At 35.3% G+C, this 20,356-nt stretch overlaps 1 protein-coding gene across 1 annotated transcript; it reads right to left on the bottom strand.

Annotated features, from left to right (window-relative positions):
• On the bottom strand, window positions 1–9,701 carry LOC136202219 (diacylglycerol kinase 7-like). Its single transcript, XM_065992719.1, has 11 exons — window positions 9,202–9,701; window positions 8,671–8,793; window positions 8,384–8,521; window positions 8,223–8,308; window positions 5,848–5,935; window positions 4,112–4,187; window positions 3,435–3,517; window positions 2,464–2,534; window positions 780–857; window positions 583–670; window positions 1–491 (listed from the first exon to the last, which is right to left on the bottom strand). Exons 1-11 carry the CDS (start codon window positions 9,544–9,546, stop codon window positions 204–206), a joined length of 1,464 nt encoding a protein of 487 aa, XP_065848791.1. The 5' UTR covers window positions 9,547–9,701; the 3' UTR covers window positions 1–203.
• Window positions 9,702–20,356: the final 10,655 nt, after the last annotated feature.

The raw sequence follows: 20,356 nt of genomic DNA, 5'->3' as shown, positions 1-20,356 counted from the left end.
TTCTACAACACATTATAAATCTGAGAAAACAAATTTGGTAAAGAATAATTTGTTGATGAAGAAGCACTAACAATGCCTTCTACTGCACATTACAACTCAAAATCAACAAGGCTCATGAATTGAACTTGATACAACAGATGCCAAATAAATATTTTCATTTACAAGCCCCAATAGTGTACACTCCTCTATTTCACCTAAACATTTCAAACTGAGTCTCCAGTTCCATTGATCATAAGTGAATGAAAAGGCACTCTTTTTATTTCCACAAATGATGAATATTCTTGGCTCATTGCTTGTTTCCAGGGTTCACCATCCATCTGCATATATGCATCTTTCCATTCTCCACCCCTTATCTCTAATCGTATGGCCGCCGCCTGTGCTATGTGTTTCGCCGATATCAGTTCCACCATTACAAATGATGCGTGCCATCCTTGCTTTAATCCAAATATTTCTAACAGCCCATCATCTACATGAGCCTCAACAAATCCTCTCTGCCAATTACAGATCAGATACAGAATTTACAGGTCAATAAAGAAAAGAAACATCAACAGAATTGCTACAATGACATGTCGTAATCGATACCTTTTCGAGATACTCTGGCTTCGGACTACCCCACGGGTTTCTTCCACTTCCATAGTTGTGAAGGTTTAAAACAACTATAGCCCTTACACTGAAAGAGAAGGTCAAATCAGTTATTGCAATTATTAATCAAAATTAAAGATGGCAAACAAACGAATGATCAGATCTTAATGTGTTGAACAGAAAACATAATAAACCACCTTTTGGGCACTGGAATCGGCTCCCATTCTGAGCAATTAACCTTTTTAATATGCATCCTTAGGATATTTTTAAGTCCCCTGCAGCCAGAATTTTGTATTAGACACAAAAAAAAAAAAGGTAAAAAGAAGCATTGCAATAAAATTAATTTAGTAAATATTCATAAATCCAAAATATAGCCCTGAAATAAGAACCAATTTTACCCTATGTTGCATGGACACGGACAGCGGAAACGTTATTTCTAAAACATAACCTTCATAAAGTAGCCTTCAAACGGACACAAAAGGCAGAAACACTGCTAAAGAGAAGTGTCCGTGCAATATAGACTTTACCCACATTGTATGACAACTAAATTGAGTTCAACCAACATCCAAACGAATAAAGTGCAACTGCACATTCATGCTTCTTACAACTAGGCTATTTTTCATTTTTCATTCGAAAAGTTCAAAACATGAGTTATGAAATCTGCATTCCAGAAACATTTTCAGAAAAATAGTATAGATCAAAGGGCTGTTAACTTAAGAGAATCACTGATGCATGTAACCGAGAGGATTTTTAACTGAATATAAATTATAATTAATTGGCACTTCATGCCCATAGGTGGATCTAGGATTTAAAAGATAGAGTCAGAAAATAATTAAAATGTTTTACTGTACTGTTATTATACTAAATTATCCCTCAACTTTAGCCTTACTTTTTTTAAAGGCCCTTGAACTTCAAAAATGGACATAAAAGTCACTGAACTTTGACATTTATTAACAGAAAAGTGTCTTATGAAAGTAAACAACCTCAAAATGACAGTTTGACAACCTCAAAATGTAAAAGTCCAAGAACTAAAGTTGTTTATAACAACATTTCTCATGGAAACATGTTTTTAACTTCCCAAAATCACCTAAATGACCTCAAAACCAAAAAGTTCAAGAATTAAAGTTGCTTAGAATATCATTTTCATCAGCTCTACAACGGAGGGTTAACTACTATTGGAGTGGTCAAAGGTTAAGAGACTTTTAAGGATTTTTATACCCCGTTTTGAAGTTCAGAGGTAATAAAGAAAGTAAGGCCAAAATTGAGGGGCCATGGGTATATTTACCCAATAATAATCATGAGCCAAAAAATATGCCATGTATATTAGCTTTTTTCCTATTCTGATGTCCTTTGAAATAGGCTTGTTCACTTTTTAAAATAAATTAATCTATTAATATACACTTATTTATTATGGTTTAAAATTAGTAAATTTAAAACTATATTCATTAAATCATGGAAATAATTAACAAATATAATTTTCTTAAAGGGTGCAATAGAAGTAGGTCTGCATTGGAAGGAATTACTATATATATGGATTCCACTATGTAAAATTTCTGAATCCATCACTACTGCCACAAAATATCCTGATTGGAGGTCAACAGATTGAAGGTGATGTCATACAAAGTAATGGACCGCTTATTCCCCCAAAATTGAAGATTTCATGATCAAGTAACCCCAAATCGGTAATAGGACAAGCCAAAAAATATATACATGTATAATAGTTATTCAGGAAAACTGTCCATCACAGGAAGCAATAACAATAAAGATGCAAAATAGAATGATGAAAAACAAGACACAAACAAACATGCCAAAAATAGTATCTAATGGCATTTCCTTTTCAAAGAAAAAAGCATAAGAATACCAGTAAGATATCTATCTAACCTCAAACATGGATCACTTATACAAGGTGTGAGGAACCAACCCTGCGTGCAACTATAACCAGAGTAGATTAACTGCAACAACAGATGGATCATTACAGTCGTTTTTTTAACAACATGCTATCTAATCTACATCAGAATTTTAGTATAATAAAGCTTAACAGAACACAAGTAACACGTTAAGGCACGTTAGTTTCCTTAAATCAAAATGAAAAAGATAACAACAATTAAACAAGTTTTTTTTACCTTACAAAATTTGCTTGAAACAAAAATTTCAACTTTCTGAAATATTTAGCTCTAGAAAATGCAAGTATCTAGCAAATAACATATACTATAAACAGACAAACAATAGGACCTTTCAACAGCTCTGAGTTACAATTGAGTGAAATGATAATATGAAACTTCCGCTGCTTCTTATCATACATTAGCTATGACTAAATGTTTCGTTCATCTTTCCAACATAACAAGGCTCAGACGTTGATAGAGAATGGCCTAGCCATTGGTAGGAAGGTTTTGGAAAGGGGTGAGCTGGCTGGCAGTAGGAGTTAGTTATTTGGGAAGGTGAGCTGGAGGGTAGTTTGGGTAATAGGCTGAGTATAAGTAGGAATTGGTAGTGTGTTTTGGGTATTGGATATTTGGGTGATTTCTGTTCGGCTGCCTTTGAGCAGAGGCTCTGCCATTTGGTAGAGAAGGGGACTGAGTTCATTGCATTCCATGTATCTTTCCTTTTGTTTCTATCTGTTTACCTAAGTACACCTACATTTTGTGATTGTGCGTGTGTTTGTGAGTTCATTCTACTGTTACTAATCTGTTGGGTGAGTTTGAGTATCATACTCTATTACACATCAGAAACAAACAAGCATATGCTACTTGCAAGATGAACAGAAAAAGAAAAACTGAAAAACTTTTGTAACTAAGCCTTCCAATTAATAGTGCAGTGCAAAAGAAATATAAAGTGGCAAAAGATTCAAATACCTTATTTGAAATAGGACCTTGCGCAAGGTAAGGTTTTTCATTACGTAAGTGGTGGAAACCATAAGCTACTTGAGCGTCCATCCCTGTATGACCAGACAATAAAATTTAAAGATTTTTATAAAATACTAGAGATTGGTGATAATAAACAAGAATCTGAAGTGCTGCCATTTAGGAAAAATCTTCTTTTCCAACTAGGTAGTTCTGGAAAATATTGCATCTTTTGTTTTCCTTTTCAATGATAATTTAATCTTTCTTTCTGATCTTAAACTTAGTTTGGTGTTATATTATTATTGTTTGGAGTAATAGTCAAACAGGTTGTTGCAACAAGAGCTGCATATTTGGAATGCGAATTTAATGGGTGATTTAAAAGAAAGGAGAGAAGATTGCTCCATCAGATTATTCCCATAAGTTCAGTTCTTCAACATAGACATGGAATCAAGAAAACACATAAATGGACATAAGCCTATATATATATATATTGTCGCCCAAATGTTCAATTTCTTCAACAAAGTCATGGAATCAAGAAACACAAACAGAGATACACTGTAGAGTCTAGATAATAGATTGTCAATGCAAACACACCCACATTTTAGCATAAATAAATATATCTTAGTCGTGGTTGAAAGGGCATATATATAAAAATTCACCCACCATTTCAAGAAGTCACGTTAACATACCTATGCTAAAGTAATTATAGAAGACTCCCTCATAGCAGTTAGCTTCCTCAGGCAATTGCCCCTCAACTTCCACACCCTGAAAATGCAAGAAAGTTTAGACAACGGCATCAACATTATATGATTTCATAAACCTCAATTAAACTAACAATGCAGAAGAGAAAAATGAATATATCAAGAAAATTCTCTTTGATTTCACTTTTAAATTTTTAATCAAATTCAAACTCATACTTTTAACTAACACAAATTTGAAATTGTTACTTCAGATAATAGCCTTTGCTTCATGGCTGAACTTTGTAGTAGGTTGCAATTGTAGCCTATTATCCATTTGCATATATTTTTGCAAAAAAAAAAAAAAAAAAAAAAGTTTAAATTAATGGGCCAAGAATTTTACAGTATTAAAATCACCTTGAACATTCTAATTATATCTTCATTTGCCTTCGTTCTTCCTTAATAACCTTTATTTTCTTTTATTATTTCTCATCTCCAACCCCATCGTCTTTCTTTATCCTTCGTTCTTTTTTATTTTGTCCTATTTTTTCTCATCTTTTCTTTGGCCACATTTCAGTTCTAATGAGCTAACCTTCCTAGCTAGTCCCCGTGTTGCAATTGTGGCCAAAAAAAATTATTATCCATTTGCATATATTTTTGCAAATATGTTTAAATTAATGAGCCAAGAATTTTACAGTATTAAAATCACCTTGAACATTCTAATTATATCTTCATTTTTCCTAATTCTTCCTTAATAACCCTTATTTTCTTTTATTATTTTTCATCTCCAACCCCATCATCTTTCTTTATCCTTCATTCTTTTTTATTTTATCCTATTTTTTCTCATCTTTTCTTTGCCCACATTTCAGTTCTAATGATCTAACCTTCCTAGCTAGTCCCCGTATTTTCATTTTTCTTTTCTTTCCATCTTCCTACTTGTGCTTTGAAGTTATATACTTGAAAAACAAAGAAAGATGAGTCACTGGGTTTTGTTCAAATAAATTAACAGGCAGTGAAAAGGTAAATGCCCATGGCAGAAGTTGTTGCCAAAAGGACTTCTGCTTTGCCCTTCAAGGATTTAAATTCTACGTTTTTTAAGCTTTTGCATGCATATCCCCAAAAGCTCTCATAGATACGTCAGTATCAACATTGAAAAATGCTCCTTTTAGATACGTTTTTTAAGCTTTTGCATGCATATCCCCAAAAGCTCTCATAGTATTCATCATACGACAAGTAGCATAGTTCATAAGACATCTTTCCCTATATTATGAGAAAAGGAATGACCTTAGATCCCTCCAGAAAAAAAGCATAGGAACAAATAAGCACTTCATAAAATATAATCCATATTAGCAAAAACAGCACCTTCAATGGCAGCTGAGTGAATAAAAAAACGTGAGTTGAAGTAGAAAGATTCACAACCTGATCAAGGGAACAATGTTCTGTATCTTCTAAGCCCCTGACCTTTTATTTATTTAGTTAGTTATAATCCATCTAGTGTAAGGTGTAGAGGGATAAAGTAGGTAGAGGAAGAAAGGATCATTCATTCTTTTTAAGGGAAAGAAAGTAGCATAGTTCATAACACATCTTTCCCCGTATTATGAGCAAAGGAATGACCTTATCCCACGAGAAAAAAGAATATGAACAAATAAGCACTTCATACAATATAATCCATATTAGCAAGAACAACGCCTTCAATGGAAGCTGAATGAATAAAAAAAAGCGAGAGTTAAAGTAGAAAGATTCACAACCTGATCAAGGGCACAATCTTCTGTATGTTTCAGAGAATACGGTGGATTCACAACCTCTCCACATGGCATTGAAACCAGAACGTGCCAACTGCATCATCAGAGATTTGCTTGTATTTAGTAAATTACAAAATAAACTTTAGCATCATATATATGATAATATATAGTACTGTTGTGATCGTTGGTTTTATTTTCTATTATTTAGTGATTTTTATTACTTAAGAGTCTTTATTATTTAGGAGTCTTTTATTAATTAGGCAGATTTACTTGTTTTTATTATTATTTAAAAGTCTTTTGTTATTTAGGAGTTTTATTATTTAGGAATGTCTTTAGTATTTATCGGTTAGAATCCTACTTTGGGTAGAATCCTAGTTGGGATAGGATACCTTATTGATCAGGAATCATTGTACCTCTATAAAAGGGGGATTTTCATCGAATAAACATATCCAGAATTTTAAATCAGAAATTGATACAGGGAGTTTTAGCGATCTCGCACAAATCGCTATTGAGTTTTCAAAATAGGTTCTACGAAGAACAGGAGCAACAAGGGAATTCGAAGGAATTTTCCGGTGAACAGACCTGTGACGAGATCCTATTCGCGGGCACATAACAAGTACCCTAAATCACAATAATAATAAAAAAAAATATAATAATAATTCTATCCAGAAGGGTTGTCTTCATCTCTTTTGCTTATTTTTCTTCAACATATTAATGTTGTTGTGACAATGGAGTCCAAGTTTCCAACAATGATCAGAGAATCATGTTTTACACAAACGGCAACTAAATTAATATTTCACAATCAATCAAGCTTAATCTATGACAACAACAAGAGTCTACGCTTGAACAAACAAATAAATAGATAAGAAGAATGCAACTCAATTACACGACAAGGCCTTAAAACAAGTTTTTTAAGGATAAATGAACTCTGCTAGCATTTTATATGCCTCTCATTTAGAATTCTGTGACTTATGACCAGCTATGTTGCACGGATATGGACACGGACATCAGAAAATGTTATTCTAAAAAGTATAGGATATGTATAAATGGGAGAAAGTGTCAATAGTAAAAGTACAGGGTTATACTTATGAATATTAAAATTATAAAAAATTATAAGAAAATGTAATTTAATACATTTATATTACATGATAAGAAAATGGACAAAATCAAAATCAATAACGGATATTACCAACTAACCTATCATGGATTGATGGACAATATCAGTTAAGAAGTCGTGACTCAATACATGTCGTACTAGATGTCTGGGCATTTCCGTGTCAAAAACATGTTGGACATGCGAATCGTTGAGCCTTCAATTCAGTGTGTCCGTGCATCATAGATAACCAGAGCATATCAAAGTAGCACTTAATTTTGATGCAATAACTTATTTCCAATTTGCTTCAGATAAGTGACCAAATTTTGGATTATGGTACTCTATAACTACTGGAAATATATTCTAGTCAGCGAAGTTGCAAAAACTACATATTATGGTACAAGAAAGTTGTTCTACTCTATCTAAGAGATGCAAAAGTTGCAGGGCTGCTGAAACTAAAGTTGCTTTCAAGGTGCATGTTTCGAGGCAACAATTTACGATCTTCGTGGCCTTAAAAAATCCATAATACTTATAAGTTTTAATGAAGAAATTGAAATTTAGCTACCGCACAAGAATTAGAAGCTAAGTAAGCAACCATGGGTGATAAAACCAAGACAAGCAATGCAAAAATATGCAGGTAATGTACTTTTTTCTTGGTACAGGTAATGTACATCGTTAAATGCTCCTATCATGCATTTCAACCTCCCAATGACCACAAATTTCACTCTAGAAGATCTTATTACTCAAATCACAAATAAGGCAGATGGAGAAAAAGTAACAAGAAGCTAAAACAAAGTCAATTCATACCTTTTATAGGAATTTCTTAGCACTTGTATGCACATGCAAGTAAACAACTTAAGCATGTTTCATCAAGTATGAGCATAGTACAATGCAAATGCAAGCTGTCAAACAGATTTCCAAGATATATATACTAGCTAATTTATTAGGTAAAATCCACACTAGGGATTCCTTCATTGGCAAAAGATAATTCTCATGGCTAATTATATTAGACAATGAGGGTATCGAGCCAGCTTTCAGCAATAAATAAATAACTCTTTACATAACTTAGACTAGAATGTTTGGTGTACTTCACCCCTCTAATTATCAATCCCATAAAAATAGTATCCTTGAGCCCCAAATGTCAAAATAATTGTGTAGCAGCTACACATCGACCACTGAAATGAGATTATTAACCTCTAAAAATTCTTAGAACATATAAACGTAGCTGGAACCTGTAATTTTCATCGCCCAAAGTAATAATTGTTGCATGATAAGAAAATGTATATACCTATCTAGACGGCAAACAGGACCACTAATAGCCCTCTGAAGAGATCTTTTAACAGCTGATTTCCAGGCGAAAGGAAATGAGCCGCCCTGAGAAAATAAAGTCATGTCAAATAAAGCAAGACAAAAGTAAACAGGCTAAATTCAATGCACATAAGCACTTACCCAACCAAAACTCCTTGCCAGGTCATTGCCAGTACCCAGAGGAATGATCCCTACAGGTGGAACTGGCTCCCTTCCCCGTTGGTGCAGTGTTGTAAGACTATCAAGTATCCAACCTACTGTACCATCACCTCCAGCAACCTAACCAGTTACTCATCCAAGAAATTTACAATGTGAATAACAACTATTCTAAAGGATTCACATGATGGTAGCTAACCATATAGTATGACATTATCATATCAAATAAAACAAGACAGCATGCTTATGATCATGTGTCATAGGGAACATACCATGATTCTCAACTTTTCTCGGGTTTCTTTGGCACAATAATCACCAAGGGAAGCCAACTTCTCTAGGCAGACTAACCCATGCTCAACAAATTCTTTAGGCTTCACATGAGATAGATCAAATACCTGCATCACAATAATTCCCAATTCAAAACGCCCACTTTCTAGAAAACACTAGGCCTACTTCAGAAAGCACAAGTACATATTAACCAAAGGAAAAACTTTTCCAACTCAAATTGGCACTCAAAATACACAAATCAATTTTACAGTAAAAAAGAAAAAGGGTCATATCTTTATTTATTTAGTTATTTTGAACTTCCCAACCCAGTGAATCACGTCCGCTGCACGAATTCACGGGTATTATCCAAGCCAAATAATGGTAATAGAGGAAATTGATCCGCTATAGTTTCTTTGCTCTGTTTAAGCTTTGCTAAACTTCAAATTACCAACTGCATTATTTGACAGTTTTAATTCTATTGAAACAGAATGTTGAATAAAAGGAATCAAAAGAATCGAAAACATATAAGCTGTTACCTGTTCCTCCCCCATTAACTGCTGAAGGCGTTCCTTAAGTTCAGGTCCATGTCGGCCACCACTTTTGGAGTTAACGAAAATAACCATAGGACCGTCAGGAGCCTCGTAACGGGCATTAAGTTCGCCGGAATTGAAGCAACGGTCGGCAACGGCGTCCGGGTCTTTAGACTTAATAGAATCACGAATAGCAAGACGCAGATACTCTGGAATCAGCAACTTCCTCTTCAATTCTTCCTTATCAATTCGAACCCCCGACAATCCGCAACCACGGATCGACTCCATCACTGACGATCTCGTGGCGACGATCCGCGCCGACGATCCTCCAGTCGACGTCGGAGAGTCCATTTCTCCAAACGCGGTCTCCCCCCTTCTTCCGCTTCGCCTCTATAAGAAGCAACAGAAGCCAGGGAATACAGAAGATGGAGAATACGAAGGAAAGTGAAGGAAATGAAATTGGAATAACAAGTTGTTTGGTTTGAAGTTCAGACTCAATAATGATGGTAATGGAGACCATATTTATATCCATTTCCATTTATTTACTTCTTTTTTTATTTCTTGGAGAAAAATATTTTTTGGACGTTAAATGTTTGAAAGTTAGTAACCAGTTAGAGTTAGAGAGAGATCCGATTTTAAAACTTGAGCGTTGGGGTTGGGACAATTAATTTACGTAAATCATGATTATTAATGCCCTTCTCATATTCCGTATTTACTAAATTGCCATCCCCCGGCTGGTTGGCTTTTTGTTTTTATTTTTGTTTTTTGGCGGCCTATATGCTAACATTTGTAAGAAGATACGTTGTTGCACTTTATTGACTCTTTATTATTCGATTATATTATTTTCCAAATAATGTTAAACTTTTTTTATTGCCAAATTTACTAGAAACTAGTATTTGTTTATAATAATTTTTTCCTTCACATTAGGGTGATTGTTTTTTTAATATCATCATCTCCTTTCCTAAATATCATGTGATAGAAATATAGTTTTTAATGACGATTGTAACTATTTTGTGCTTGGAATCGAACACGAAGATCCGACTTAGATAATTCTTAACCAAATCTTCCACAATGTTGCTAGATATTTAATGACGCGATTCTTTCTAATTAGAGTATTTCAATTATATTCTTATTACGAGTCTCTAGCATATGTAACTATCTTTTGAAAAAAACCGAGTCATTTCTCTTTAACGATTCTTTTCTAAACAGATAAAAGTCATTTTGTTCATATTCAGAACAGAACTCCCCACTCATATATTTAGCGTCTTACTATCTCAAAAGGTATAGGTTTTACTTCTATTGCAATATAACTCTTGTTATTACCATTCTTTTTCTCTTATAATAGTACTGACTTGAACGTCAGAGAGTCCATCGACGGAATCAAGTCAATCTTTGTCCTGTAGGAACATTGGAGCAGCGTAGAACCGAATCTTCCATGAAGTCATCATGATTCGTTCGAGAAGTTTTTCATTTACATTATTATTGGTGCAGTGAGTGTGGACCTCATAAGTCATAATGAGTTTATCAAGTATCAATATTATAGTGATTGGAGCCACTACCTTGGCAATTGTAACCAACTTCCTCATCATTAACCCTCAACAGCTAAAATTAAGAGTACTAACATCCTCATATTCGTGAGAAACAAGAACAACTTGTGAGCATAATAACGGCAATACTCAGCTAAGAAGACTAAAACGTCTTTATAAGCTTCTTTGTTAGGATGTCTTCGCGACATATACATGCACTAGAGCCATTACCCCGTGAAGATGCTACATGCACTGAATCTACTAGCATGATCGGTCCTCGTGAAGACGCTACCTGTATTGGATCTAATGGTGTAAGCAATCCTCATGAAGACTTTACGCATATTGAATCTGATGGTGTGGTTAGAGGAAGTAAGGTCCATTTTGGACTTGATGTACCTTACTCAAGCCGTGAAAACGACTTCACTACAATCTAAGCCTATTCTTCCTGGCCTTATGGGGGTCACTTATGAGCATGAGATCATTGGTTATACACCTCTAGCGGAGGTTAGGGTACATGTGCCTTGGGAAGACGTGCTTGTGGGGTAGTATGAGGTAGAGCCAAATATGGAAGACCCAGCTTGGGATGGTGGGGTAGCCACCGAATAAATCTATGTGGTCACACTATCTAATTCAGATTCCGTTCGAGAGGATGTTACTGAAGGTCCTCAAGGAACCATGCTTGATCATCAAGTTCCTTTAAGGGAGAATGCAAGAACTATTTCTGGGGGGCTCATTCGGGGAATGTGCCCAAGGTTCAAGCTCCTTTGGGGGAGGATGTGAGGGTGGTTCCGCAAGGGGTGTCTCCTGTTAGGGTTGATGCTAAGATTTCTACCTGTATCCATGGATTCAAAGTTCTTTACAAGCGCGATAAAAAGAATGTGCCTACTTTGAAGATGCTTCTTCTAGTCCTTTATGTAAGAAGGCTCGTTCTTTTGAGTTGCCCCGAGAGGAGGACTTAGAGGTGAGTCTGTAGGATTGGCCTCTAACAACGAAGGAAGAGGCCTGGTTTGTATAGCTTGACATATCTTGGGTAAGTGTTTTTGCTTTATCTTTTATATATTCCTTGGGACTTCTTTTTAACTCCCTATTTTCTTTTTAGCTTTAAGCTCGGTTCTACAAAGAGGATCTTGTTTCTCTAAGTGATCTCCAAATCGCATATGATCTTGGTCATCTTGCTATAGTTCCTATTGATGGTAAGGTTTTTTGAAACATGATAGTTAGCCCGATGATCGATGTGCATGAGTTCCTATTGATGGTAAGGTTTTTTGAAAGATGATAGTTAGTCAAGTGATAGATGTGCATGTTACTCGTGTTGCCAAGGTAAGTCATCATTTGGTTAGTTCAACTTTACCTGTATGGTTGTAAGCTTTCATTTTTTATTGGGCTTTGGAATCTACGAAGGAGGTGAGTCAGGAGTACAATTGGGGAGTGTAAGGCTTGAAATGAGACTATAGAGGGCATGACAAGATCTTGCAATTTTTGTCAGCCAAGTGGATGAGTTGTAGTGAGATTTAAGCTAAGTCCAGGCGAGTGCTAATCTTATTAAAGAATTGAAGAAGGCTGAGACTCGAGTAGTCAAAGTTGAGACTCAAGCAACTGAAGTCAAGGCTCGAGCAAAGGAACCTACTGCTCGGGCTCAAAGAGCTGAGGAAGCTTCTCGTGCTTGGGAGCATGAGGTTTTTGGTCGTGTTGGTCATACTACCAACCTAGAAGGAAGGTTATAGGGTGTTGAGAAGATTGTGGCTTATGTGTCTAATATCATGAGATGGAAAGATGATTAGGTTCAGCGATCGAAGGAAGAGGCCATTGGGATTCGTGCTGAAATTGCCCAGTTGGAGGGAATCTTGAAGGAAGAAAGCATGAACTGTGTTTGGTGGGAGAATCTCAATCCAATATGTAGAGTCACACACAGAAGTTGGAATTAAGCTTGTGCATAAATAGATTTCACTTGCAGATGCCAAGTAGTCTCTAGATCGGGAGCTTCTACTATCGCAATCTCTTTAGTGCTCTGTATCTCAGCTTGAGTTGAGGTTGTTGGATGATGAAGAGTCCAGGCAGAAACTTATGAATGGTCTGGCCCTCCGAACCGCTGCCGCAATAGAAGCTTAGAGTGAGTTGGGCTACCGTTGCCTAAACTAATAGTGAACTCTTTTCCTTCGGAATCTGCATGAGAGAGATTTGAATGTTGACAGGTGAATCTTTTCCCTCCAACCGACCACGAGTCTGGTGATGAGTTTCCAAATAATGGTGATTTCCCTCCCCCGAGCTATGCATTATGAGGTCACCCAAGAAGAATTATCGCGATCTGACTTTTTTTATCATGGCCAGACTTGATGTTTTGCTTGTATACCTCAATACATACGATGGCTCTTTCTCTCCTTTCTTTGAACAGATCCAACTGATGCCTCATATTAGTTTCATTATTTTCCTCAGAGGAGAAATTTTAGCAAGGGTTGGTCATTCCAATCTCAACTAGAATGAAGGCTTCGGTCCCGTATATGAGTGAGAAAGGTGTTTCACTCGTAGTTATTTTAGGCATTATCCTATAAGCCTATAGAATAGTGTGTAGATGTCCAGTCGGAGTCAAGCCTTTATAGCCTTTTCTTGAGGCCCTGTACAATAGTTTGGTTTGTGATTTTGGTCATTTCATTCATATAGGGGTGCGAGACAGGAAAAATGGAGTTTGATTTGTAAGTTTTTATAGTATGTTCTAAAAGTTGTATAGTCAAATTCTTTCCCATTGTCTATAATTATAGTGTGGGGAATGTTAAACCGGCTTAAGATGTTCATGTTCATAAAGTTGATGATCTGAGTCGAAGCAATGTTCGGTGTTGGCTCTACTTCCACTCACTTGGTGAAGTGGTCTACTACGACGATCATATATTTTCTCTAGTGAGATGCTTTAGGTAGGGCTCCCAGTATGTTTATCCCCCACATGGAGAACAACCAGGCTTCTTGGATGACCTTCATGATTAAGGTTGGGGGACCTTATCATTGGTTTATAGTTTTATCATGGTATTCATTTATTTAAAAAGTTGGTTGCATCTTAGGCCATTTAGGGGCAGTAGAAGCCTTGGAGCTTGGATTTCTTTACTAGGACATCACTACTCTCATGGGATCCACACATCTCTTTATAGATCTCGTGGAGTACATATATGTATTTTAGCCAAGGGTGGCTGCAAGAGCGATAATACATGGCTCTTATGGCGGCATATTGGCCTGACTTCCGAAAGACCTCTATCCTCTCATTTTAGTCTTTTAGTAGTACCCCCAATGAGAGATATTGGTATAGAGGATAGAACCACTCATTAGTTATGTTGATGACCATAACCTTATTTTTTTCGACGTTGGATTGTATTTTTTCCTTTATCTGGTGGGGGTAGGTACTTGAATGCTCTACCACTGATGCTACCTTAGCTAGCTTGTCGGCCTTAAAATTTTCCTTTCAAGTAATCCTTCATACTTCCAAGTTGCGGCCTTCTTAGTTTCCCAATGATAGGAGTTATTTTACCAATGAAAGGTATTTTTTTCATGATTTGCTTGTTAGCCTCGTAACTGTTTGTCAGATGGCTAACTACCAGTTTTGAGTTACTTTTCAAGATTTCCCCATCGGGTTGATCAAATTTATGATCGTTATTCCTTACAATAGTGCCTCATATTCGATGATGTTGTTTGAGGCTAAGAAGTTTGGTGAAGTGGTGTACCTTAACTTCATCCTGTCATATCCTTTTATGGAGACCCTGATGTCTGCTCCTTTTCTCCCAGAGCTCTCGTCTACACACACTTCCCAAACATCTTCTAGAGTTAGGCCTTCCTTGTTTCTTGGGATCTCGACTAGAAAATATGCTAAGGCCTAGGCCTTGAAAGCTTTTATGGTTAATATTAGATGTCAAAGTCTATCATTTTTAGAGCCTTTTTCTGCCAATCTCCCTAATGTCACTGGTCTTTGTAGTACTTGGCCTTGTTTTTGCCTACCATGATATGTCTTGGTCTCATAGGATAGTTAGCATCCTCATATCAGTTGGTAGTTTTAGCTCTTAGTGGTAAGTAAGGTATAGAATTTTTTTCTAGCTTAATGGGTTTGTTTCTATGAAGTAAATGCAAGACAAATGAGCATAATGTATGGTCTTCCCAAAAGGTCTTATCTTGGACCGGTTAATGGCCGAGGATCAAGATGAGCACATAGAAATTCAAGCATATCATATTGGATATAACAATGGAAACTTTAGTTGTTCTTTCTTATCTGACTCATGTATCAATGAAAGGTCCTCAATGACCAATTCCATTGCCCTTGTTATCCCGCATAAAGTCATTCTGCTTTCTATTTTTGAAACTCCTTAATAGGTGTAATTCGATAGAGAATATGGCTTGAGAAATAAGTACTTATTTCCTAACTTTGGATGCATATTTTCACTTACCCTTCCCATATTTAGAGGGTGTCAGATTCATGTTCAGATGATTCGGTATCTTTATTAATTGGATTTTGAATGGAAACTACTATTTTCTCTTTACATGCCTATCTTTTTTAGGTTGTGTTCGACTATTCTCTACTTAAAATAAAAAAGGTTTCTTTCTCTTTGTCTATTTGAGTAGAAAATCTCTAGGGGACCTTTCTCAAACTAAAAGCGTAGTTTGGGTCACAGTATGCGAGAAGACAAACAATAAGACATTATACTTAGCATATGGGATTCAACCAAAGACGGAATGTGAACACTCTCTTTAATGCCCACGGAGTGGAGAGTCTATCTGAATGATGATTGTGTGGCTTGATAGGGGTCAAAACCCGTATCTTTTGGTACGCTTTTTAGGGTAGTTTTACTTTAATTTCAGTGAATAAATAGTAATTTCCTGCATTTTATTTCACTTATGTCATTTATTTGGTTTTCACTTCCATTTCAGCACTTCTATTACTTTTTATGTCTTTTAAGTCACTTTTGGTTGAATAATGTCAAGTTAACACGCACCTAAACTTTCATTTGATTATTTTCGGCTAAATTGGTTCACCAAATGTCACTATAAAATAGTTTGGCGCTTAATTCTGAAGTTTGGTGAATCAATTCAACTATTGGACTAATGTTTTGGAGTTTAGTGTGTTTTTCAGGTCAAATGTGGGAAGGGCAAGGTCGTTATACATTAAAGTCGCGTTTCGGGGGCCCGGGTGTCAACTCAGCAAGCTGGCCATCGAAGGGCCCAGCTCGGCGAGCTGGGCTTGAGAGTCAATCTAAAAAGACTGATTCTCACTCCTGATATATGGGATTTTTATATTTTATGTTCCCACATTTGAATGTAACGTTAACTTTCAGTTCAGAGGTCTATTTTCAGCCTATAAATAGACTTCCCTTTTAGTTTTAATTTTCATTTTTTGGCTCTGTAATTAGTCTTCCCTTACCTTGAGAATTCATCCCAAAATCCTTAATCCGCCATTGCAGCACCAAGGTTTCCTCCATCTCCAGCTTCAAGGATTATCAAGTTCCATCCTCCAGTCCCAGAAAGACGACTACTTTATTCGACAGGTTCCTAAAAAGGATTTCTATTCTCATTGGTTTATCTGTTTACTTAAGATCCGTCCTATGAATTATGGGTTGGTTGTATATGTGACAATTGCTATTTCATCTTTAATATAAGTTTCATTATTTGATTTCTCAATTGGATTTCTTATTCTATCTGTTTATGTTTTGCTTAATAATTCAAAGATTAACTAGGTTCATATTGTGAGTCTAATTTGATTGTCTATAATCAAAGACCTATGAAATTGACAACTTCATAGTTAATAGGACCCGAATTCCTAAACCTCAAAGCTAGCTACGACATGTAACAAAAAAATAGCATGATAGGGACCCTAGAAGGATAAGTCGGTTTGATCACCTTAGGTTAAGCAACTCAGAATATGTAATTGATTAATTGATTAATTAGGTTGATTCTTACATTATCGTATCATTCCATTCTATTGCTTGATTAATTGCTTGGCTTAAGACCACCTTAGGAGTAGAATAACTTAATTACAAAACCTAATCCAACTTTCCACCGCCAAAATAAAATTAGAAGCCTAGTAGTTTGGTACTTGCGGTATAAATCTTATGGATTCGATACCTGGACTTGTCCAGATTATTACTTGATAATGATGGGGTACACTTATCCCTTAGTGAGCCTTTGAACGTTATTTCGGGGCGCATCATGGCTCTAAAATTAGTGACTGGGATTTTTCAAGGCATTACCCCTTCGTATGCTAGCTTTTGCAGTTTAAGGTACCTAATCTTTGCATTCTAGAGGAGTCGGTTGACATAATAGATCAAGAACTAATCTGAACCTTCCTCCCAGATGAGGATCGTGCCAATTGATTTATCAACCACACTTACCTATAGGTAAATGTTTCACCTTGGAAGAGGTGGTTGGGGTAGGGGCGGTGATGCCAAAACCCTATAGGTTAATGTTTAGGCTGCAATCTAAATAACACAAAGGAATAATTAAATTAGAATAATAAATAAGATCTCAACTAAGGGCATTCATGACTCAGGATTCAGCTATTTGATCATGGGCTTAAGATATAATTGCATTGAATCGGTATGGGTTGCAGCTTAGCATCTCCAACTCATGCATTGCAACATTAGATTAACCAACACGATTGAAATTAACCTATAGTCAGTCAATTATTTCCTTTTTAGCGAGAGGGTTTATAAATGAACGACTATTCTTTAGTGGAAACTGATTTTGAGTTAATCAACCTGCAAAAGTGGCTTATTTAAACTAAAACATATGTTTGATTAGTGTAATGGTCCTTCAGTTGTCCATTACGCTAATTGTCTCTATACTGAAATTTGCTAACTTATTACAGAGTTACCGAATCAGATGGATGACAAGTTATTCAATTAATAAGCAACCTTCCCTCATTGATTACCAATTAAGTAACTATTTAATGGAATTGAACTCAAATAAACATATAAGAAATGTGATATCATAATTATATTTAAAACATGAATATTTGTCTCATAATTGTGCTGAACCCTGCCTCCTCTGACCAAGGAATGAAACTCAACTAGCCATTAATAAATAAAATGTAAAGATACAATAATTTTCTGTAATTTTCTTTAAAGTAATTGGATCTCTAAAAATGGTGGCATATGAGATGCCAAAATGATGGGTTAGGGGGTAGGTTTTGTTGGTTGTGAATTGGTTTAAATAGATATAAGGAAATGAGGTTAGTTATAATAGACCCTGCGGTTTTCTCTAGTAGGAGTAAGATATATATGACTATATGGGCTTCACAGTAGCAGTTGAGGTCGGCCTTTTATATGATTTTATGTCTAATAGTTACCCTTGGGCAAGGGCAAGCAGAAATGTCTGACCAACTGTAGAATCATTCCATCCTGTTTTGTCCATAGATCTGGTTTAGTTCTTTGACTTGTCTCCATGTGTTGTTCTACTTTAATCTGCCTTCAAATGGTAATTATATTCACTGAAATGCTCAAATATAAATTAGGTAGCAAATATTACCTCATTTACATACAATTTTACACAAAATAGTCATTCATAAACATGGTTTTTGCTCAATTATCAACGTGTTATGTGTCACCTGTTGATAGGTGAATGTGTGCCCGTATATCGAGGCTTGGTATCCTTCAAACCCACTTAGTCCATGATTTACGGAATTGAGCGTGATTTTTGTAACGGGTGGATCCTTGACGGAATCTATGGAAACTTCCCGAGCCAAGGTCCTAAGACTGGGTTATACTGAGTCGATTCACTATGATGACTCTACATGTTCTTTTTCTCAGATGGTGGTCCGGACTTCATAAATACCATGTAGGCATGTTTATATTTATTTGATATCACAAGAATTTCAATCAATCCTTCTAAACCATTCTCTTACTAATTCTCATAAACTTCCATCCAATCACATCTTAGGATCGCTTCTTGATGAGGTATTCTATCCCGATACCATAATACTCTAAACTGAATCCTTATAAATAATACATTCATTAAAGGTATAAGGAATCAAAATAGGTTTAAGATTTTTAGGGAAGTATTAATTTAGTTTCTACGTATAAAATAACACAAATATAGACTTAACATTTATAAAAAAAAAAGTACCAATTTAAACTTTAATAATGGAACATGATACTCCTAAAAATCTTAGGGCTATTTTATTAACTTATTCCTTTATTTTGTCTCAATCTTAGATTTAGAAAAAAAAAATGGTAAGATATTTATTTGTTAATTGAGTATGGAGGCATGTGAGACGGTTGGACATAATAAGCAAGGCATGTTGTTGAGAATTAAGTTGATAGGATTAGTACCATTCTTCTCATCAATGCTAATGCTAAAGGCTAGTTGGTTGATTGATGGCTGATTTTTCATTAATGCTAATTGAATTAATTGATACAATATCTGCTAGGATAGGACCCCAATCCAATCACCACCACATGAATGTACACCTGTTATGACAACATCTTTATACATCAGCTTAAAGCCTCACAATTAGTTAGACGGACACTAAACTTTTACATATAAATATAATATAATATGTCCCGGATTTATTTATATATAAATAATTTTCCGATTCCGTTTTTTTTTTGTATTTATTACCCCCTGCATTTACTTACATACCATTCTACTAAATTAGTTTTTTCTCTAAATATAACTCATCCTAAAATTCCAAAATTTTTTTCGTTTAGTTTTTTTATATTTAAATATTAAATATTATATATTAATATATATGTGTTTTTTAATATTCTTATATTTATTTCCAGGGACGGATGTAGGGGTCAAAGGGGCATTTGCCCCCCTTCATCCCATAAAAAAAAATTAAATCCAAAAATAAGGGTTAAAGTATAAAAATACCCTTAATATTTTGGATCAGGAGCAATTTTTATCCCTAACGTCTAAAATGGTACAATTTTATCCCTAATGTTAGAAGCCAAGAGCAATTTTACCCGTAACGTTGATAAATTGGGTCAATTTGAGAAATAATTCATCAAACTGTCTTCTCGGTCATGAATAATAGTGTCTGAAATTGATCCAATTTATCAACGTTAGAGATAAAATTGGTGCAAAATTACAAAATTGATATGCAATTGGTGCAAAATAAAGAAAAAATGATTGTATTTTATAATAGTGTCTGAAATTGATCCAATTTATCAAAGTTATGGATAAAATTGCTATTGGCTACAAACATTAGGGGTAAAATTGCACCATTTTAGATGTTAGGGGTAAAATTGCACCTGACCCAAAACGTTAGGGATATTTGATGCGTAACAATCCGAGAATCCCGGAAATGGATGATTACGAGTCGGAAACATTATAATTTACGTTTTTTTATCAAAAAAAATCATGAAAATAATGCATGACAATTGAACGATTTTACATTTTTCGTCACCAAAAATTGAACAATTTTGCATTTTTTGCCATAAAATTTTTTGTCTAAAATTTTTTAACGTAGAATTTTGCCCCCCGCTCCCTCAAATCCTGGATTCGCCACTGTTTATTTCCCAATAGTGACATGAGCGAATTTTTTTAGTTAACTAATATATTTATTAATTTGTGTGAAATATCCTAGAATGACCTATATAAGTAGGGTAATCGAACCGAGCCGAACCTTAATCTGGTCAAACTCTGCTCACTATAAAATTAACGAGTTC

The sequence above is a fragment of the Euphorbia lathyris genome, chromosome 8 (genome assembly GCF_963576675.1).
Source record: "Euphorbia lathyris chromosome 8, ddEupLath1.1, whole genome shotgun sequence".
NCBI classification, from domain to species: domain Eukaryota; kingdom Viridiplantae; phylum Streptophyta; class Magnoliopsida; order Malpighiales; family Euphorbiaceae; genus Euphorbia; species Euphorbia lathyris.
The sequence above is the reverse complement of the archived record's forward strand: the minus strand, read 5'-3'. Positions and strand labels throughout refer to the sequence as shown.

Excerpts from the sequence above, each read along its gene's own strand:
- LOC136202219 (XM_065992719.1), bottom strand. The coding sequence starts at position 9,546 with ATGGACTCTCCGACGTCGACTGGAGGATCGTCGGCGCGGATCGTCGCC. Across the intron at positions 858-2,463 it reads ATAAGTGATCCATGTTTGAG|GGGACTTAAAAATATCCTAA; the intron begins GTTAGATAGATA and ends TTCTGGCTGCAG. Across the intron at positions 492-582 it reads AGCCAGAGTATCTCGAAAAG|AGAGGATTTGTTGAGGCTCA; the intron begins GTATCGATTACG and ends TGTAATTGGCAG.